The sequence below is a fragment of the Gouania willdenowi genome, chromosome 10, assembly GCF_900634775.1.
Source record: "Gouania willdenowi chromosome 10, fGouWil2.1, whole genome shotgun sequence".
Lineage (NCBI taxonomy): Eukaryota > Metazoa > Chordata > Actinopteri > Blenniiformes > Gobiesocidae > Gouania > Gouania willdenowi.
This window is the reverse complement of record NC_041053.1, coordinates 31,238,131-31,255,168: the sequence shown is the minus strand read 5'-3', so window position 1 is coordinate 31,255,168 and position 17,038 is coordinate 31,238,131. Positions and strand designations below refer to the sequence as shown.

Below are 17,038 nucleotides of genomic sequence, written 5' to 3'. Positions count from 1 at the left end.
TAATTTCACTTTTTCTGCCTCTCAGTCTCTTTCTGTTTGTGACACACAGATACTCAGCATGATTTATGAAGCTTTTAACCCCAACAACCAAATGTTGCTTTTGTTATATTTGCCGTCCTTAGGCACATGTGCTGCTATGTAGCTCCTCCATCTCCACCCAAGGCGGTAAATGAATGTGTAGTTTAGCTCGAGCATGTTTTCAGTAATCCATGCTCAACTGCTGTGTGTGTGTCTGGGGGCCTGTGGAGAGAAGTCTGGCCCAGCATCATCACCCAGTCTCCCACGTTGCCTCACATATGGTGCTTCCTTTGTATCAATTGTACGCGACAGGGTTTCTGATAATTAGCGAGATGACAGACAAAAGAAATGACAAGAACAAGGTGGAGGAAATGTTTGACTGCTTTTCTTGAATTTATTTTCATTCCCCAAAATTACCACGACAGAAGGTTTTTTTTTTTTTTTTTTTAAATGTTTTTCATGAATCATGATGACATTCACAGTGTTATACTTTATAAAGTTTTAAGTGATACTCCTTTAACACATTTTTGGGTACAACTGTCATTGTGTGCATGTTAATAGCTAAAAAGTACATATTCACCCTACAATATGAAAGCTACTAATGGGCTTGCGATAACGATATGATACAATGTTTATGGTAAGGAAAAACATATTTTATAAAATTGTCATTTGAAAAAACAACCAATCTTTTATTTGACCGCACCTCTGGACATACTTACTTTGGGTATGACTCTTCAACTCAACCTGGAAATACAAAATCAAAACAAACCCTACCAATTTGGTATGGTTTGTTATGGCCCTATAGACCATCAAATTCAGCTTGCAGGAGAAAGTTAAAAAGACAGAAGAAACTAATTATTGTCCAGATTACCAAATAATTCAGTTGTACAGTAGATAAATCATCTTGGATATCTCAGATATCTAAATACACAAATTAAATGTATATCCCACAATATTTGGAGAATTGCAATTTCTTAACCTTTTTTTTATTTTTATTTAAAGTTGTTCAAAAAAGTAAATTTTCCTGCAATTACTTAACACAATTTCCACAAATTAAATACAAATTGGTCACAAAATTAACTACATTTGAAAGAGCAAATCCTGCAGGGACTGATATGTCACATTGCTTGGATATTGTTGGTGTCTTACATACTTTGTGTGATTTATACGTCGTGTAAAGTTCACTTAGGTACATTAATTATTGGTTTTTTTTTGTTTTTTTTCTTTTTCTTTTCACGTACCCCCTATGACACCCCTAACCCACTTTAGGAACCTAGGCCCTAGATCAGGGGTCACCAACCTTTTTGAAACCAAGAGCTACTTCTTGGGTACTGATTAATGCGAAGGGCTACCAGTTTGATACATAATAATTAGGGAGATTTTCAAAAGACCGGGGGGGGGAGTTTGCTTTTTAAAGAGAAAATGAAATAATTCACTTTCACAGTGTTCTTTTATTTGAAAAACACATATAAAGTAAAGAACAAATTCCACAGTACCGTGCAAATGGTAAATGGTGGTAGTAGTAGAATAAATAAAATAAATAACATGAAATTAAACAAAAAAGGCATACATTGCATAAATTATCCATCAATCTATGCAATGTATGCTTGAAATAAAAATAATCAACAAAAGGAAAATTAAACATAGCCTATACAACAACGGCTATAACCGTAACAGAAACACTTGCACGATTGCACCTCTTCTTATGCGGTGTAATCGTTATTATTATTACAACAATATTATTATTACAATAATATAATTACACCGCATAAGAAGAGGAAGAAGAGTCTTCTTCCTCTTCTTATGCGGTGTAATCGTTATTATTGTCCGGCTGGAAACGACGCTCAGTGAAGGATGGTCCGCCCGGACAATGTCGGGCAGAAATCAGGAGAAAATCGGGAGGGTTGGCAAGTATGTATTAAACACAAAAAACACTTTACATTTTAAGTGTTTATATATATGTATTGTCATTTCTAAGTTACATGTAAGTGTGATTTAAACAAGAATAGCTAAATAAATAAATCTATATATATAAAAGCTCACTGGTAAGTGCTGCTATTTGAGCTATTTTTAGAACAGGCCAGCGGGCGACTCATCTGGTCCTTACGGGCGACCTGGTGCCCGTGGGCACCGCGTTGGTGACCCCTGCCCTAGATAATACATCTTGTGGCATTTTAATGAGATCCTTCACTGTTTTTACAAATGTGGCCTAAAATCTTTGAAATGTACTCAATTTTTATTAGAAAATTTTATTTTTATCCTATAGTTTTTTTAACTAGATTTATATTTGAGGAAGTGAAACTATAGAATACAGTTGTTTGAGATTGTCTGATGTTTTAATTTAAAAAAAAAAAAAAAAAAGAATTGTAATCAGAATTATTATTTTTATTTTTATTTTTTTTAAATCAAATACTAGACATTTCAGGCAATCCCAAGGTTGAAAAACACTGCTTTAATCTAAAGTACCCTCAGCTTTTACTGATAAGATAAAGGAAAAAAAAGAATAATAAAAAAAGAAATCTATGACAAAAGCCTAATTTAATGGCTCTCTCATATCATAATGGAGTCCAACAATGGCTGTTGTTGTTGCTGAATACCCAGAAGGAAGGACAGAGATGTCAGCATCAGTGGGCAGGAGACTCTGGCTGTGTTGCCTATGGTAGTCGCTGAGGTCAATGCTACGGTCAGCCAGGCAGTAGCCGTGTGGCAGTGCCTACTCTGTGTTGTCTCTGTCTGGACTCCCATCTGGACACGTGATGCAGCGCCAGTTAGCTCCCACTGAATACATTTGTGGAACTAATGAGGAAGGAAGCTTTGCGAGGACCTGGAAAAGGGCACATCTTCCTCTTCCTCTCCTCTGAGAGAAAAAGAAAACGAAGGAAAAGTCACCGTGGTCAATTTTATTAACTTGGCTGACCTTCACACAAACAATTAACATTTACAGAAAACACGGTTCCTCCTGTTAGCTCGCTCATCTCCATCTTAATCTTCAACCTCTCCCACAGCTGCATCCTGTTTTCTTGATTCTCATTTCGACACTCGTTGCTCACGCACGTAACACGCATTAATCTAATTGCATGTAATTTGGTGAAAACTGTAAGTGAATGTCGACTATACAGTGGAATGTCAGTTATCTGCAGGAGCCCGGCGTGTGCAGTAATTGGCTAAGGAGCCACTTCTGAACCAGCAGGGAGAGGGAATTATGTGGCCTTACTGACTCACTTTTTCTTCATGAGAGCAAACCTCTGGGCTTTCATAAGGAAATCTGCTCTAATTAGCATCAATACATAGGCTAAAAATGATCTGCATATTTAGATTTTTCTCACTTTAAATATGTCATCATATACGGGTGCTTTATATGGCTTTACAGCAGTGCAGAATGTCCCTACTCACAGACTCAGGTTCCGTTATATGACATTATTCTGATATTATAACAATGCATACTCTATTGAACCTGTTCTTAATCATTTTTTTCACCTTCTAATTTTCAACTCTTTTCATTGGTTTTGATTTGTTGGTATTAATGAGAAAGAACCCTTTAGACAATCACTTTCTTCTGTTCGGGTCTTAGCCATATATTCACATTTATCTGGATCAGAGTTCCTGATCAAGGTACCATGAACATTCACACTTTAAATACTTGGGATGAATGTATATCGCCATTAATAATTATACAGTAAAGTCAAAATATATGATCACCCACATTTCTGGGAAAAATTGTGATGAAATGTACATTCCTTATCCGATCTGCATGAAACTCAGTCAGGCGATTGAAAAATCAACCCAACATAACTGAGTCACATTTCATAAAGAAAGTAATTTTTTGATTTTTTAAACTGATCCAGAATCAGTATATTGATCACCTCCAAATTTTCATGTCATCATCCATGGTGTAAGGCAGTGTTTTTTGAAGCCTGGAAATAATATGGGGTCGCTTGAAATTAAAACATTTTAAAAAAAAATACTGATTAAATCACGTTATATATATATATATATAATTTCTAATTTTATATATATTTAAAATGCATGTATTTATTTATTTAAATGTATTTACACAGTTAAAAACAATAAGTAATTGAAGGATTTTTAATGAACATGTATATAAAATAATACGAAAGAATAAAAAACTAAGAAAACACCAGTAATATAAATAGAATATTTATAAAATGATACAAATATACAATGATAGACAAAACAATAGTGACAATAACACTTCATAAATAGATATTTAGAGCAGGAAGAGGCAGAAAGCTTAAATAGAGCTTAAATAATTATAGCCCGAGCACCTATTGTAATGCACTTTGTTTTTATTTTTACTAGTACAGTGCCCGTCAGAAGTATGTATTCATATAGTGAGAGCTTAAGTAGAGTTGTTGTTTATGGCCAAATGAGTGTGTTTGAAGGTTGGATGTACAAAGAGGTGTACATACTCTGTAGTGTTATAAAGGGGTATATTTGCGGGTGCAAAGTAAAATAGTGTGTGCAATTTACCTGGTTTAATTCTATGGGACATGCACATTGTGAATAGATGAATAAAGTTAGAATCAATGTGTGTGTGTGTGTGTTGGGGGGGGGGGGAAACGAAAACATGACCTATTTTGGCAGAGGTAATGACATTTGTTCTGCTACTGTCAGTTTGTGTGTCTATGTTGGTGTTCTTACGTTATGTGTCTGTGTATTCTTCTATTCTCAGAACCTGATAAAAAACCTGCCTGAGCAGAAAGAGCTGAGTGCGCTGGCAGAACTCAAGGGTGAATATGAAGAGCTGGTGGAGTCAGAGCAGTTTGGCATTGTGGTGAGTATCCTTTCTGGTGCCTGATTCGTTCCCAATGAAAAGCGCACAGTAAACACAAATATTATCTCAGGCTGTAACGGTCAAACACTTGAAAGCACTCAGGACTTTGGTTGCTTTTTCACACTGTTGTAATTTGTTATGCTTTGGAGATTTGAAAAGTTAGATACAAAAGAAATAATTATTATTTTGATTTGAAAGGAATGCATTCCCATAGGTAGCATCAAATATCCATTTAAGCATCTAACAATATAAAAGGGTTATTCATTATTTAGTTAAACTTGGTAACCCCACTTCTAAAAGGCTGAGGCTGTGATTTAAAGTCAGCGATTCACTCATTTTTTATTAAAATTCAACATCAAAATCTTTGGAAAAGCTGTATTTTGACATGGACTGTCAATGTTGTCTCATAATAAAATCAGACCCTGAGGCTAGTAGTTAAGTGAGTATTTTTTTTCTTCTTCTTTTTCTTATTTTTTTCCAAGCAGGTTTCATTTAGGTGTTTTTACAAAACATATTTATTTTACAATTCTAAAGCAATTATTATTTATTATTTTTATTACTGTTTTGTTAGAAAACGAGTCATGGACAATAAAATTCAGGTCTTGTTTTAATAAATCTGTAATCTGTGATTTACGGTGGCTGGGAAGTGTCAGGTGAATGCACTTACAGAAACGAACACAAATGCAAACAGGTCACAACACGAATGCAAACCGGCCACAACGGAAGTGTTTCCGACGGACCGGTATTACAGTCGGACGGGTATTATGATATGATAGCCTGATGTGAAAAATATAAGAGTATCCTAATCAACTTTCACTTACTTTCATACGCGTTTCGATGTCTTCTTCTTGTTCTTAATTGTTCTGGTGGGTTGAAAACATCCGCCAGAAACGTGTCCGTCTGTAATACCGGTCTGTCGGAAACACTTCCGTTGCAGAAACCCGGTTGCCGGGAAGTGTCAGGTGAATGCATTTAAAGAAATGAACACAAATGCAAAAAGGTCACAACACGAATGCAAAATGGCCACAACGGAAGTGTTTCCGACAGACCGGTATTACAGACGGACACGTTTCTGGCGGATGTTTTCAACCCACCAGAACAGAGAAGAACAAGAAGAAGACATCGAAACGCGTATGAAAGTAAGTTCATTAGGATACTCTTATATTTTTCACATCAGGCTATCATATCATAATACCCGTCCGACTGTCCGACTGTAATACCGGTCCGTCGGAAACACTTCCGTTGTGGCCGGTTTGCATTCTTGTTGTGACCTGTTTGCATTCGTGTTGTGACCTGTTTGCATTCGTGTTCGTTTCTGTAAATGCATTCACCTGACACTTCCCAGCCACCGTAGTGATTACATGTGGAAGGTATCAAATAACCTAGTGATACCTTGATAACACAGGATCCCCGCAGATCCTTCAAAAATGTCTTAAAAGCCATTAAAATAATGAATTTAAAAATAAGGCCTTGATTGTCATCTAAAATCAGTGTTTTAAAACACCTAAATAAAGACTCAAAATGAATGGTAACATTAATTTAAATATATATAACTTACCGTAACATCGCGCTATCACGACAGCGGAACCAACTACAAAACAGTGACATGGTTGTGTGTCATGCTTGTTGCAACTATTTAACAACATGGGGAAATGTAAATTTGAAGAATATTCCCTTTCCAATGAAAATTTTTCTTAATGTTTTTTTTGTTTGTTTTTGTTTTGTTTTTTGTATTTCTAGTGTTTCATATATTTTTGGTTTTTTTTGTAGTTGTCTTGTGTGTTTTGAGTGATTTTGATTATCTTAGTCTGTTTTTTTTTTTTTTTTTTTACTGTTATTTTGTTTATTTTTTGTGTTTACTTTGGGGGCTACCAGATGTATACGTCTGCACTAGACACTGGAAAAAATTGAGGGCAGTAAAAATGTTTATTTTGCACTTTATACTGTAAATACAGCTGATGGCAGCGTCAACACACACACGGACGTTGATCACGAGAAACAAGGAGCACCAGTAGATTCATTACACCACCTCTGATTCCTTTAATCACAAATGCATGTTTTACATAACATCCATTTTTTGGTTTTGATTTATTTATGTGCTAATAACGTTTCAATTCACCAGTAATGTGACTTACAGTATGTGTTGCTCCTTTTTCGTCCGGGACCAAAAGTCCACCCAGTCACCAGTTTATCTGGATACTATTTGGACCGTAAAATTGTTCGGTAGAGTTGGCAGATATTCACAGATTCAGACTTCCAGCATCAATAACTCTTTATTGAAACATCATCGACACACAAATTACGCCTCTGCCGTCGGTGTGAGGTGAACAACATGATACAAGATCATTTTTTATCAAGCGCAGTAAAAGTAAAAGTCCGTCTGTCGGTCGTTCTGTGTGGTGAGATTAAAACATGAAGCTCTCGTCCTAGTAAAATGCTGCTTATCTGGTTTTTCTGTTTTAAGTCAGAAAAACAAAATAACAACACTGTTCATTTGTTATTTTGATTTGGTTTTAAAACGGAATAACCAAAGAACGAAGGGTACACGGATTCTGTAGGAACCCTATAACTGTTTGGTTTTGTTTTTAATGGTGGAAATGTAAGATAACACATAACCATCACCAGGTGATATAAGCCTGAGTTCTCACAGGAAAATCACTTCCATGGTTGAATTTTGTATAGTGAATTTGTTGAAGAAAAAAAAAGCACTACATCCAGCTGCTTTGACCTTTCCACTTGGTCACAGCCGTAATTACTGTTTAATTAACTGCTCTCCACATTCATTCAACACGTGGACATCCACCCTGTCAGGTTATTGTATTATGTGATCATTGAAGAATAAAGTGTGGGGATGTTATATAAGAAATGTTCAGGTAAACGTTAAGCGTCACGTACGTCCATTGCTCTTTACTCACTCAGGATTTCTGACTCATTTTGAAGATGCAATAAAGGCAGAGGTGGCAGTTTAGCTGTTGATCTCAGTGGTGTTTGGCGATCATCATATACCTTTCCCACTGATGAAGTAGCTTCTCATTGCAGAGTTATTAAGTTCTCCTGGGAAATAAGCCATGTTTAGGCTTTTCTCTGCCTCAGCTGTCACCTATGTCCTCATTCTCAATGCGATTTGGACTTATTGTACACGGATCAATTCAAGCATGAGACAGAGAGGAGGGGTACATGTCCGTATGTGTACACGTGTGTGGGTGTGTGTTTGCCCATGCCTATATACAGGGCTTTAAATCAACTTTTTAGATCACCAGCCAGCATGTCCAGTACATTCTTAAAGTCACCAGCCAACCACATTTTTCACCAGCCAATTTTATTTCCAGCGGAAAAAAAAAAAATACATTATGAGTGTCACAGAATAGATTTAAGTGTTCATGTTTAAAAAAAAATAAAAAAAAGTATTGTAATTTAGTTGATGAAACAAATACATTAAAATGGTAATAATATAAACATTTAATTTAAAAAATACAATATGGAACTTTGGGTGTGTCAGAGAAGTGAACCTTTTATAAAGTATATTCTCATAACTTAATAAAGTTGATGAAAATTGGTTCCATGGAACACTGTTTGAAGTGAGAAAAAATAGAAGTACTAACTTCTTTTCAGATCCTCTTTTATCTTCATTTTCCCCTGTGTCAGCAGCAGCCTTCCTTTTTTACAGTTTAGATTTTTCAACACCCGATGAATGTCTCCACACGTTTTTGTTTGTTTGTTCCTAACTCATTTTACATCATCATCATTCCGTCTGACTCCTCTGATAACGAGCCATAACAGTCACGCTAACGTAAGCATGTAGCCAATTGTTGTATGACACATCACAACATGGTGTTCATGGGAAATGTAGGTTTAGTACAACCAGCAGGGTTGCCAGATACACATTATGTGTTGCAGTCTAAACACGCAGAAAAACCCTCAAATTTCTTGGTGGAAAACAGCCCAATCTGGCAACAATGTTGCAACATCATTTCTGCAGCCTGCCGATTCAAACAGACACAGTGGTATTTGTTTTTTTCTCCACCAGTCGAAATGGCTAGTAACGCTACAATATTACCTGCCAAAGTTGATTTTTACCCGCATTTGGCGGGTGGTAATTTAAAGCCCTGCCTATATGTATTTAGAGAAATAAAGTCATAAAAGATGCAGAAATAAGTCCATTAATGTATGTATTTTCTAAAAAGGTTAGTTGACTATGAAAAGTGAGTGAGTACGCTTTAGGTTTACCAAGATGTGATTTGGGAATAATTCACCATCCTACAAATAGTGAGGTTGCTATTTAGGAAACTTTGATAAGAAATCAGAAATTAATTTCAAATATTTCTGTTTACGTTAAAGTCTTTTAACTCAAATGTCTCTTTGAAATGTAATGTAATGTACATAGCTTTGTTTTTGTGCTGCATTGTGTAAAACATATTATTTCATATTATCCAACAAATCATGCATTGAGTTGCTACACAGTCTCATGTCGTAAATGCCATGTTGAGCTAGTTTTCAACAATCTCACTCTATAACATTATATTTAATTGTTCATGTATTTTGTTTATTTATATCTATTTATTAGTCTTTAGCAAAACTGATTTGATCTTAATGTGTCATTAAGTAATGGATTAAGTCAGTGTTTTTCAACCATGCGGTCACCTGAAGTGTCTAGTAATAATTTGTTAAACAAAAAACAAAACAAAAGAACAACATTAATGAGTAAAATTATTTTTTTTTAGTTTTGTTTAAATTATCATTCTTTTTCATATTAACACATCGCACACAATAAATATCAAACAACAGTAATCTTTAAAAAAGGTTGCCAAAGATTTGCGATATGAAAATGGGGTCTCGACCCAAAAAAGTCTTACATCAGCATTGAGTGTATTTATTTACTCTGTGTGTTTTTCTCTTCCCGTTGTCAGATGAGTTCAGTAAAACTCTTGCGACCGCGTCTCAACGGCATTTTGTTCAAGCTGACGTTTGAAGAGCAGGTGAGCAACATCCGACCCGACATCATGAATGTGACGTTTGCATGTGAGGAGGTGAAGAAAAGCGACGGCTTCTGCAAACTCCTGGAGTTGGTGCTGCTTGTTGGAAATTACATGAACGCCGGCTCGAGGAACGCCCAGACATTTGGTTTCAACATCAACTTCCTTTGCAAGGTAACACTACACTACACCACCGAAGAGCATGATATCATAAAAAAGGGTCATCACAACCAAAGTATTATACTTATACTATACTGCACTCATACTAAGACTAGTACATATTTTAAGAGAAGAAGAGTTTTAGTTAGCTACCGAGTGCAATCGCCACATGCTGATGTGAGACAGAGACGACTGACAGCGGCGAATAGACTGGTCATAGTTGTCAGCAGCTGCAGACAAATCTTGAGTTAGTGATCTTTCAAAAAAAGCAGCTTTGCCATTTGATTTAAAAATGAAACAAGGAGACCTTTAGAGAAGTAGGGGAAGTAAAAATAGAAGAAAAAATAAATAATAAAAGTACAACAACTTTTATTTTCACCTCTGCCCAGGGCTTTCTTTTTCACGTTAGCCTTTTATTTCTGACCTTGCATTTGTCGTATGTTAAAAAAACCCTCCACTTTTTTTTTTTTAAACAAAATTGGCTTAAATGCTTCTAAATGTACTGTTTTGAAGATATTTGCTTAAGACATGTCTAATATTGCAACATTTTGATTTTATTGTATTTTATAGATGGGCTTTATAGAGTCTCTGAGCTGCCATCTTGAATTACCACAAAGCATCATGGGTTGAGCACTGAAGCCCCCTTGAGTTTGCTTAGATTGGACAATAAATGTGTACATCTGTGTATCGATCATTGACTTTATCAGCATTCAGTCATCAGAGCCCTTATTTCATTCAACCCTGTGTGCAGAGGTGAAAAAAGTACTGATATTTCCTATTCAAGTAGAAGTTATGTGACTTGATTGAAATTGTACTCAAGTATAATTACAAGTATGTCATACATAAAATACTCAAGTACAAGTAAAAAGTAGCTCACTTAAATAGTACTCAAATTAAAAGGTACTAGTTACTTTCACCCCCAACGTATATTGTTGGTAATAAATCTTGCCACGGTTCCCTTGCATACAGTAAACATCTCATGTATAAATGTAAAAAAGTAGGCAGTGCAGCCAGGGGTTTACATCATAATCAGTCTCTCCAATGCCGTTAATAGTTCACTTTGGTCCACATAAGTGGGATTCTCTTGTAAGGAGTTCTTTCATTGTAAAAAGTTTTTTTTTTTTTTTTTAAAGTGCTATTTAAAAATGGAGATATTATTATTACTAGTACAGTGTCCGTTGGAAGTATGTATTCATATAGTGAGAACTTAAGTAGAGTTGTCAATTATGACCAAATGAGTGTGTTTGAAGGATGGATGTACAAAGAGGTGTACATACTCTGTAGTGTTATAAAGGGGTATAATTACAGGTGCAAAGTAAAATAGTGTGTGCGATTTCCGTGGTTTAATTCTATGGGACACAATACATTTGTTTGTTGTTTTTTTCACTCATTGTGTATTTTTCTGTAATATATGTTTATTGGAGTCATTATCAGAATCAGAATCAGAATTCCTTTATTAATCCCAGGGGGAAATTGCTTTTGTTACAGCTACAGAAAAAAATCACAGATAAAAGAATTAAAACGTTACACACTGGGACTATGTGTAAGCTGCTAAAAAAGTTTAAAAACAGCCAAAATGACAACACATTACTTTACTTCTTTTAATACATACTTAACTACAAGTAAAATTACTGATTTAGAAACATACAAAAAAGTACAAGTGATAATAATAATGATAATAATGTATCAATTTTATATAGCGCTTTATCAGAGACACTGAAAGTCGCTTTACAGAATTAAGGCATTATTCTTTCACTCCACACTTAGTGGTGGTAAACTACTCTTGTAGCCACAGCTGCCCTCGGGCAGACTGACGGAGACGAGGCTGCCAAAGTGTGCCATCATTAAAGCAACTCAATTACAGTAATGTGAGTATTTGTAAAATCCGTTACTTTCACGTGTTTGTTGGTAATATACCATTATTCCCAGCAGTGAGTGATTTAAACGCATCCTCTGCCTCACAGCACATAGAAAATAACAGCTGAACGTTGATATTCTTGCCTGAGTTAATTCATGAACATGACGAACTGGTTTCACGGCGCTCGTCAACTCATCAGATAGAGGCAATCAGAGCAGAGTGTGGATACTAAAAATGTAACCAGGTTTATAAAGGGATGCTGCTGTGCTGCAGTCATTGTGAATCCTGGTCAACAAACTGATCTATTTAAATTTTTATATATACATGTATTTGTTATGAAATCTTTTGTAGTTCTGTATTTTTGTTTGACATCGATCAGTGATTATTTAGATAATATTTTCCAATATTTCCCATTGTTCATGACATAATTTTTTGATACAGTGTTTCATGTGTAATAATCCACACACCTTGAACAGTGATGGTTATATACTTGCATCAGAGATGAATATTGTAAATCTATAAGCCACTGTCCTCTCAGCGTTTGAAGGCAAACTTCTCTAAAGATTTTGGTAGAAATAATGCCTGACTATGTGGAATGCATTGCAACTGTGGTAGTCCTGCCAAACGACTGAATCAGTGCGTGTCAGTCGTCCTGGTAACACCTCAGGGGGCTGATTGGGCCATTATTGATGGACAAGAAAAAAAAAAAGAGTCTGCTTTCTCACTTCAGTCAATCAAGTAAATGGCCCCCCGGGCAGCAGGTCTGGGGTAACTAATGGGCTCATCAGGGAGGTGGTTGATGATAGGAATGAGGAACACGGAGAAGGGCACAGGCTGACCCACCTTCGGCTTCCACCTTGAGTCCCTCCGATGCAGTCCCTCCCCCCATTCCTTCAAGCACTCACATTTCTCCTGAGAATAAGCCTGGTCACATAGAGCATTGAGGCAGAAATCATGCTTTGGGAAACGTGAGTGCGTAAATTGTGCACTTTATGCCTTGCAGTGAATACAGCAGAAACTACATAACAGTTTTCACGAGGCTTGTAAATCACCAGTATCATAATGGTACGGTATGATATTGATTCTTTGGACAACTACCGGTAGTTGTCGATATCACAAAGTCTGCCATGATTTGATTCGATTCAGGGGCCTTTGATCAATTTTAGACAATATTAGATATCCATTTGAAACAATAAATGACATTATTGTACACCTTAAGATAAAAATACCAGGTTATTTTGATATTTTGACAATTTTTTTTTTTTTTTTTTTTTTATTATTTTGATATTTTGACAATTTTTTTACTGTAAAGTTTCAGACATTTTAATGTAAATCATTATCAACAGAAAAAAGACCTGTGCTGTTTCTCTGACGATGTTGATTGATGGTTTGAGTTGTCACCGATTTCATTCGATTGTTTCTTAAAGCTGCCCCCAATGCAATGCTAGAACATGTGTACAAATGGAATGTTTACGATGGAGATGAAAACAAACTTTCAAGCATTAAATCCAACCTTTTTCCTCTCTTTTTGAAGTGTATTATGTTCGATTAATTGATGCATACAGTGGATTTTATCAATGGAAATGATTGGGGCTAGCTTTAACAAATCAATATATCAATCCAGATTGATGGATCATTAGACGCACACATGTAGTCCCACATTCATGCACTATCATTCATACACTGATGATGACTGAGTTGCCATGCAAGCAACTTCTGGTTTAGCGTTTTGACCATGGCCAGAATTTCCATTAAAAGGCAACTCTCTCTAGCAACAGAATTATTGCCTCCAAATACATTTTCTATAATAAAGCAAATAGAAACTAGGCTATATTATCAAAAATTCAGGTACACTTACTTTACATCTCAGACACAAATATGTTGGTGTTTTTTTTTATTTGACAATGGGAATAACAGATTCTGTGCTTTATTTAATAATTTAAAACTATTTTGAAATGGTTGACATGCAATTTAAAGTACATATAGACATGCTGTCAGTGATATATATATATATATATATATAAAACATTATCTGCAATGTTAGTGTAAAGTTTTTTTTTTTTCCTTTCTGAAAAAGTTCAGGGTTTTCTTCCATTTAAAATTTTTAAGTGCACATTTCTACGCATCAACAAGCTCATTCGCTTCAAGGATGAACTCAACTTTCGAGTTTCACATTCAGTGCTCCTAAATGTACGTGTCTTTCCGATTCATAATACAAGCATCTTTCATCAGATAGTATCCAATCCTATCTTGAAGCCCCATCTGCAGACGTCAAACAGGACATAGAGGACTCAATGATGATTAGTTTTACCATCCCTTTCAGACAGTTTCTTTTGTTTAACAAGCATAATGGTCAAAATGCTTGCAAAATACTTACTATTTCCATGTTGAAAACTCAAGGGCAGTTAACAATAATGATAATGCTGGATTAGAATATCAGCTTTCACACTTCTAATCAATGTTGGAAAAGAAGACTATAACTGGATACTGAAAAGCCTGGTTCGCGCTGTTGGAAACATAATGTATGCATTTCTTTTATTTTATTTTTTGACTTTTATCTGTAACTCTTAACTTTAAAATACTATGCTGATTGTTGAAGGATGGGCTAAGATTGAAATGGACTCAACTGTATCCCACCTTCCTACAAACTGCCTGAGCACTCCACATACCCTCACACCATTCTTATGATACCTTAATGCTGTCCTGGCTCAATTTTGTTCTGATGGTAAAGTGTGTGAAACTGGCATCAGCACCTACGGTTTTATGTGGAATCTTTTTTGCCCTTCTGAAGACCCTCAGATGGATGCACTGCTTCTTTTTCTCTCTGTGTTAAAAATGAAGGTAGTCAGTGAATATAGTATTACTGTGTCAATATATTGGAAACCTTACCATTAAAGAACATTGTGTTTTTGGGTGAGCCATGACAGCTTGTAATGCTTAGCTGCAAAAATACCATTTCAAACTTTACCTTTATCATACTACTAATTTCTAATGAACAAATTAAGCTTTTACAGATGACAGTGGAAGAGCAGGTTTGATGAAAGCTCTCAACGGGATTTGTTGATCATTTCCTGACATTGAGCACTCCGTGGATTCAGCCTGCTCGTAATATATCACTATTGCTCATCTTGCAATGCTAATATGCTTCCAGTTTCATCAGATAATTCTATTGGCTGCCTTATTATTGCCTAGTTATAGCCTGAAAACACATGATCTCTCCATTTCCACACACCACACCTAAATGAAACCCTTGTATGTCAATCCTCATGCTCTGTTTGGACATTAGTTCAGGTTAAGGACACTCCTTTAAATCATTAACACATGTGGTCAGTAGGGTTAAGGTCAATATGGACGACAGCACTGCTGCTCTATCATTCAAAATGAATGCATACATAACCATTCACTCTGTTTTCTAACTCTTCCATTATGTAAACATATAACTAATATTGTTTTACTTAGATGAAATTGCAAATTGTTTGTTTGAAGGTGACAAACAAATGTGTTGTTTACCCATTGTATGATAAATTTCCATCTTCCTCAGATGTAAATGTGTGTGCATGTGCGCAGTCATGTATGATTGCAAACCTACATGTGTGGGAATGTCCAACTGCAGGAAGTTTTCTGTGTGAATAATATCAGTATGAGTGCACAGAGGTGGGTAGTGCTAATTAGCTTTCCCAGCATGCCTTTCAAACAGCATGGCAATCAATGTGGGGAATGCATCTGAAACAAGATTTATTCAAACTTCAGTGAATAATTTTAGTCTTCAGCATCGAAACACATGCTAACACAAAAATCACACACAATTGGAAAATAAAGCATATATTTATATTAATGTTATTAATATTTAAGTTATTTATGTTTTTAATTATAATTTATTCAATCATTAAAGATGTTTTATTAATTTTTTAGATAATTGTTGAAGGTTTTTTTTTTTTTTTTTTGCAACTATCAGCGGGCAGCTGATGGTGTTGTAGGCGGCGCTTCTGTCTTCCTGCAAGAAATGTCCATTTGCTGCTCTCCATTCCTGGCTGTTGACATTTCTTTATGGAGTTTGCATGTTCTCCCGTGTGCATGCATGGATTTTCTTTGGGTGCTTTCTCTCACTGTGCAAACACATGTAGTTTAGGTTGATTAGAGTCTGTAAAGTCCACATGAAAGTCAATGGATTTGTCCTGAGAGGCTGATGTCCATAATTATACTCCACCTTGCACCTGATATCAGATGGAGATAGGCATGAGTCCAGCAATAAGAGGGCAGAGAAAATGAATGAATATGTGCAACTGAAGAGCATTAACAATTCCTGCCAAGATAAAGTCTAATTTATCTCAAACTCTTTTTTTATTTTTAGCTCCGAGACACAAAATCCAACAGTCAGAAAACAACACTTCTTCATTTCCTGGCTGAGAAGTGTGAAGAGAGTCATTCAGAGATTTTGAACTTTCCAGATGAACTGGAGCACGTGGAAGATGCCAGCAAAGGTATGTTTTCAACGATACTCCCGCTAATGGACTACAGTATATATCTAACATGCATCATCGCAACAATTTGCAAAATCTTTCTATTTCACCTCTTTCAATAAGTCTTTTAAGGTTGCTTTTTTATTTATTGCTTTCCACACACTACACACCCATTAATAATTGAATTCCATCTGTAGCTTCAAAGTTCACTAACCCCAATAAATGTAATTATGGTGCTGAAAGATTTTGGTTGCCGTGATCATCTATTCATGGTTGTCAACCATCTTCAGGTGCCCCCTTTCAGCACTGGAGTGTGGCACTTGGTTTAGGTATTGCTTAGACGGTTTTAAACACAGGCCTGTTGATAAAAAATGACCAAATTTCCGACTTCCAAAGAGCACTGATGCCCAAACGACAACTGCAGTGGTCTGGGAATAGCTAAACACACACCAAGCTGTTGACATGCTGTTAAAACTACTGAGTCATCCGACAGTAGTGCTGTCACTGCTTTATGATCAGCAGCTTTCAAGCTCACGTCCACAGGCTTGGTGCTTTGGTTGTCAAAATGATCTTAAAATCATAAAAATAAAGAGATCTTAGATAAATGTAGAAATGGGAGATCCTTGCCTTTTTAAAGGAAAAAAGCGATTCTTTGAAGCTTAGCTGACGGAACAACAAAAGAAAAAAACTCACTGATGTCAAACTCGCTCTGGACCTTTCAAAAAAGAAGTTACAAGATCAAAGAAACCAATGGGAAGAAAACTTAACAAAGATG

The 17,038-nt window shown here is 35.8% G+C and overlaps 1 protein-coding gene across 6 annotated transcripts in view; it reads left to right on the top strand.

Moving 5' to 3' along the window:
• diaph2 (diaphanous-related formin 2) overlaps window positions 1-17,038 on the top strand; it is a 464,914-nt gene that overhangs the window by 279,346 nt on the left and 168,530 nt on the right. For all 6 annotated transcript variants that reach the window (XM_028459306.1, XM_028459309.1, XM_028459308.1 and 3 more), the window contains 3 exons: window positions 4,712-4,813; window positions 9,721-9,960; window positions 16,155-16,284. In XM_028459306.1, coding sequence (XP_028315107.1) covers window positions 4,712-4,813; window positions 9,721-9,960; window positions 16,155-16,284 — 472 coding nt within the window. The remainder of the gene's footprint in view (window positions 1-4,711; window positions 4,814-9,720; window positions 9,961-16,154; window positions 16,285-17,038) is intronic.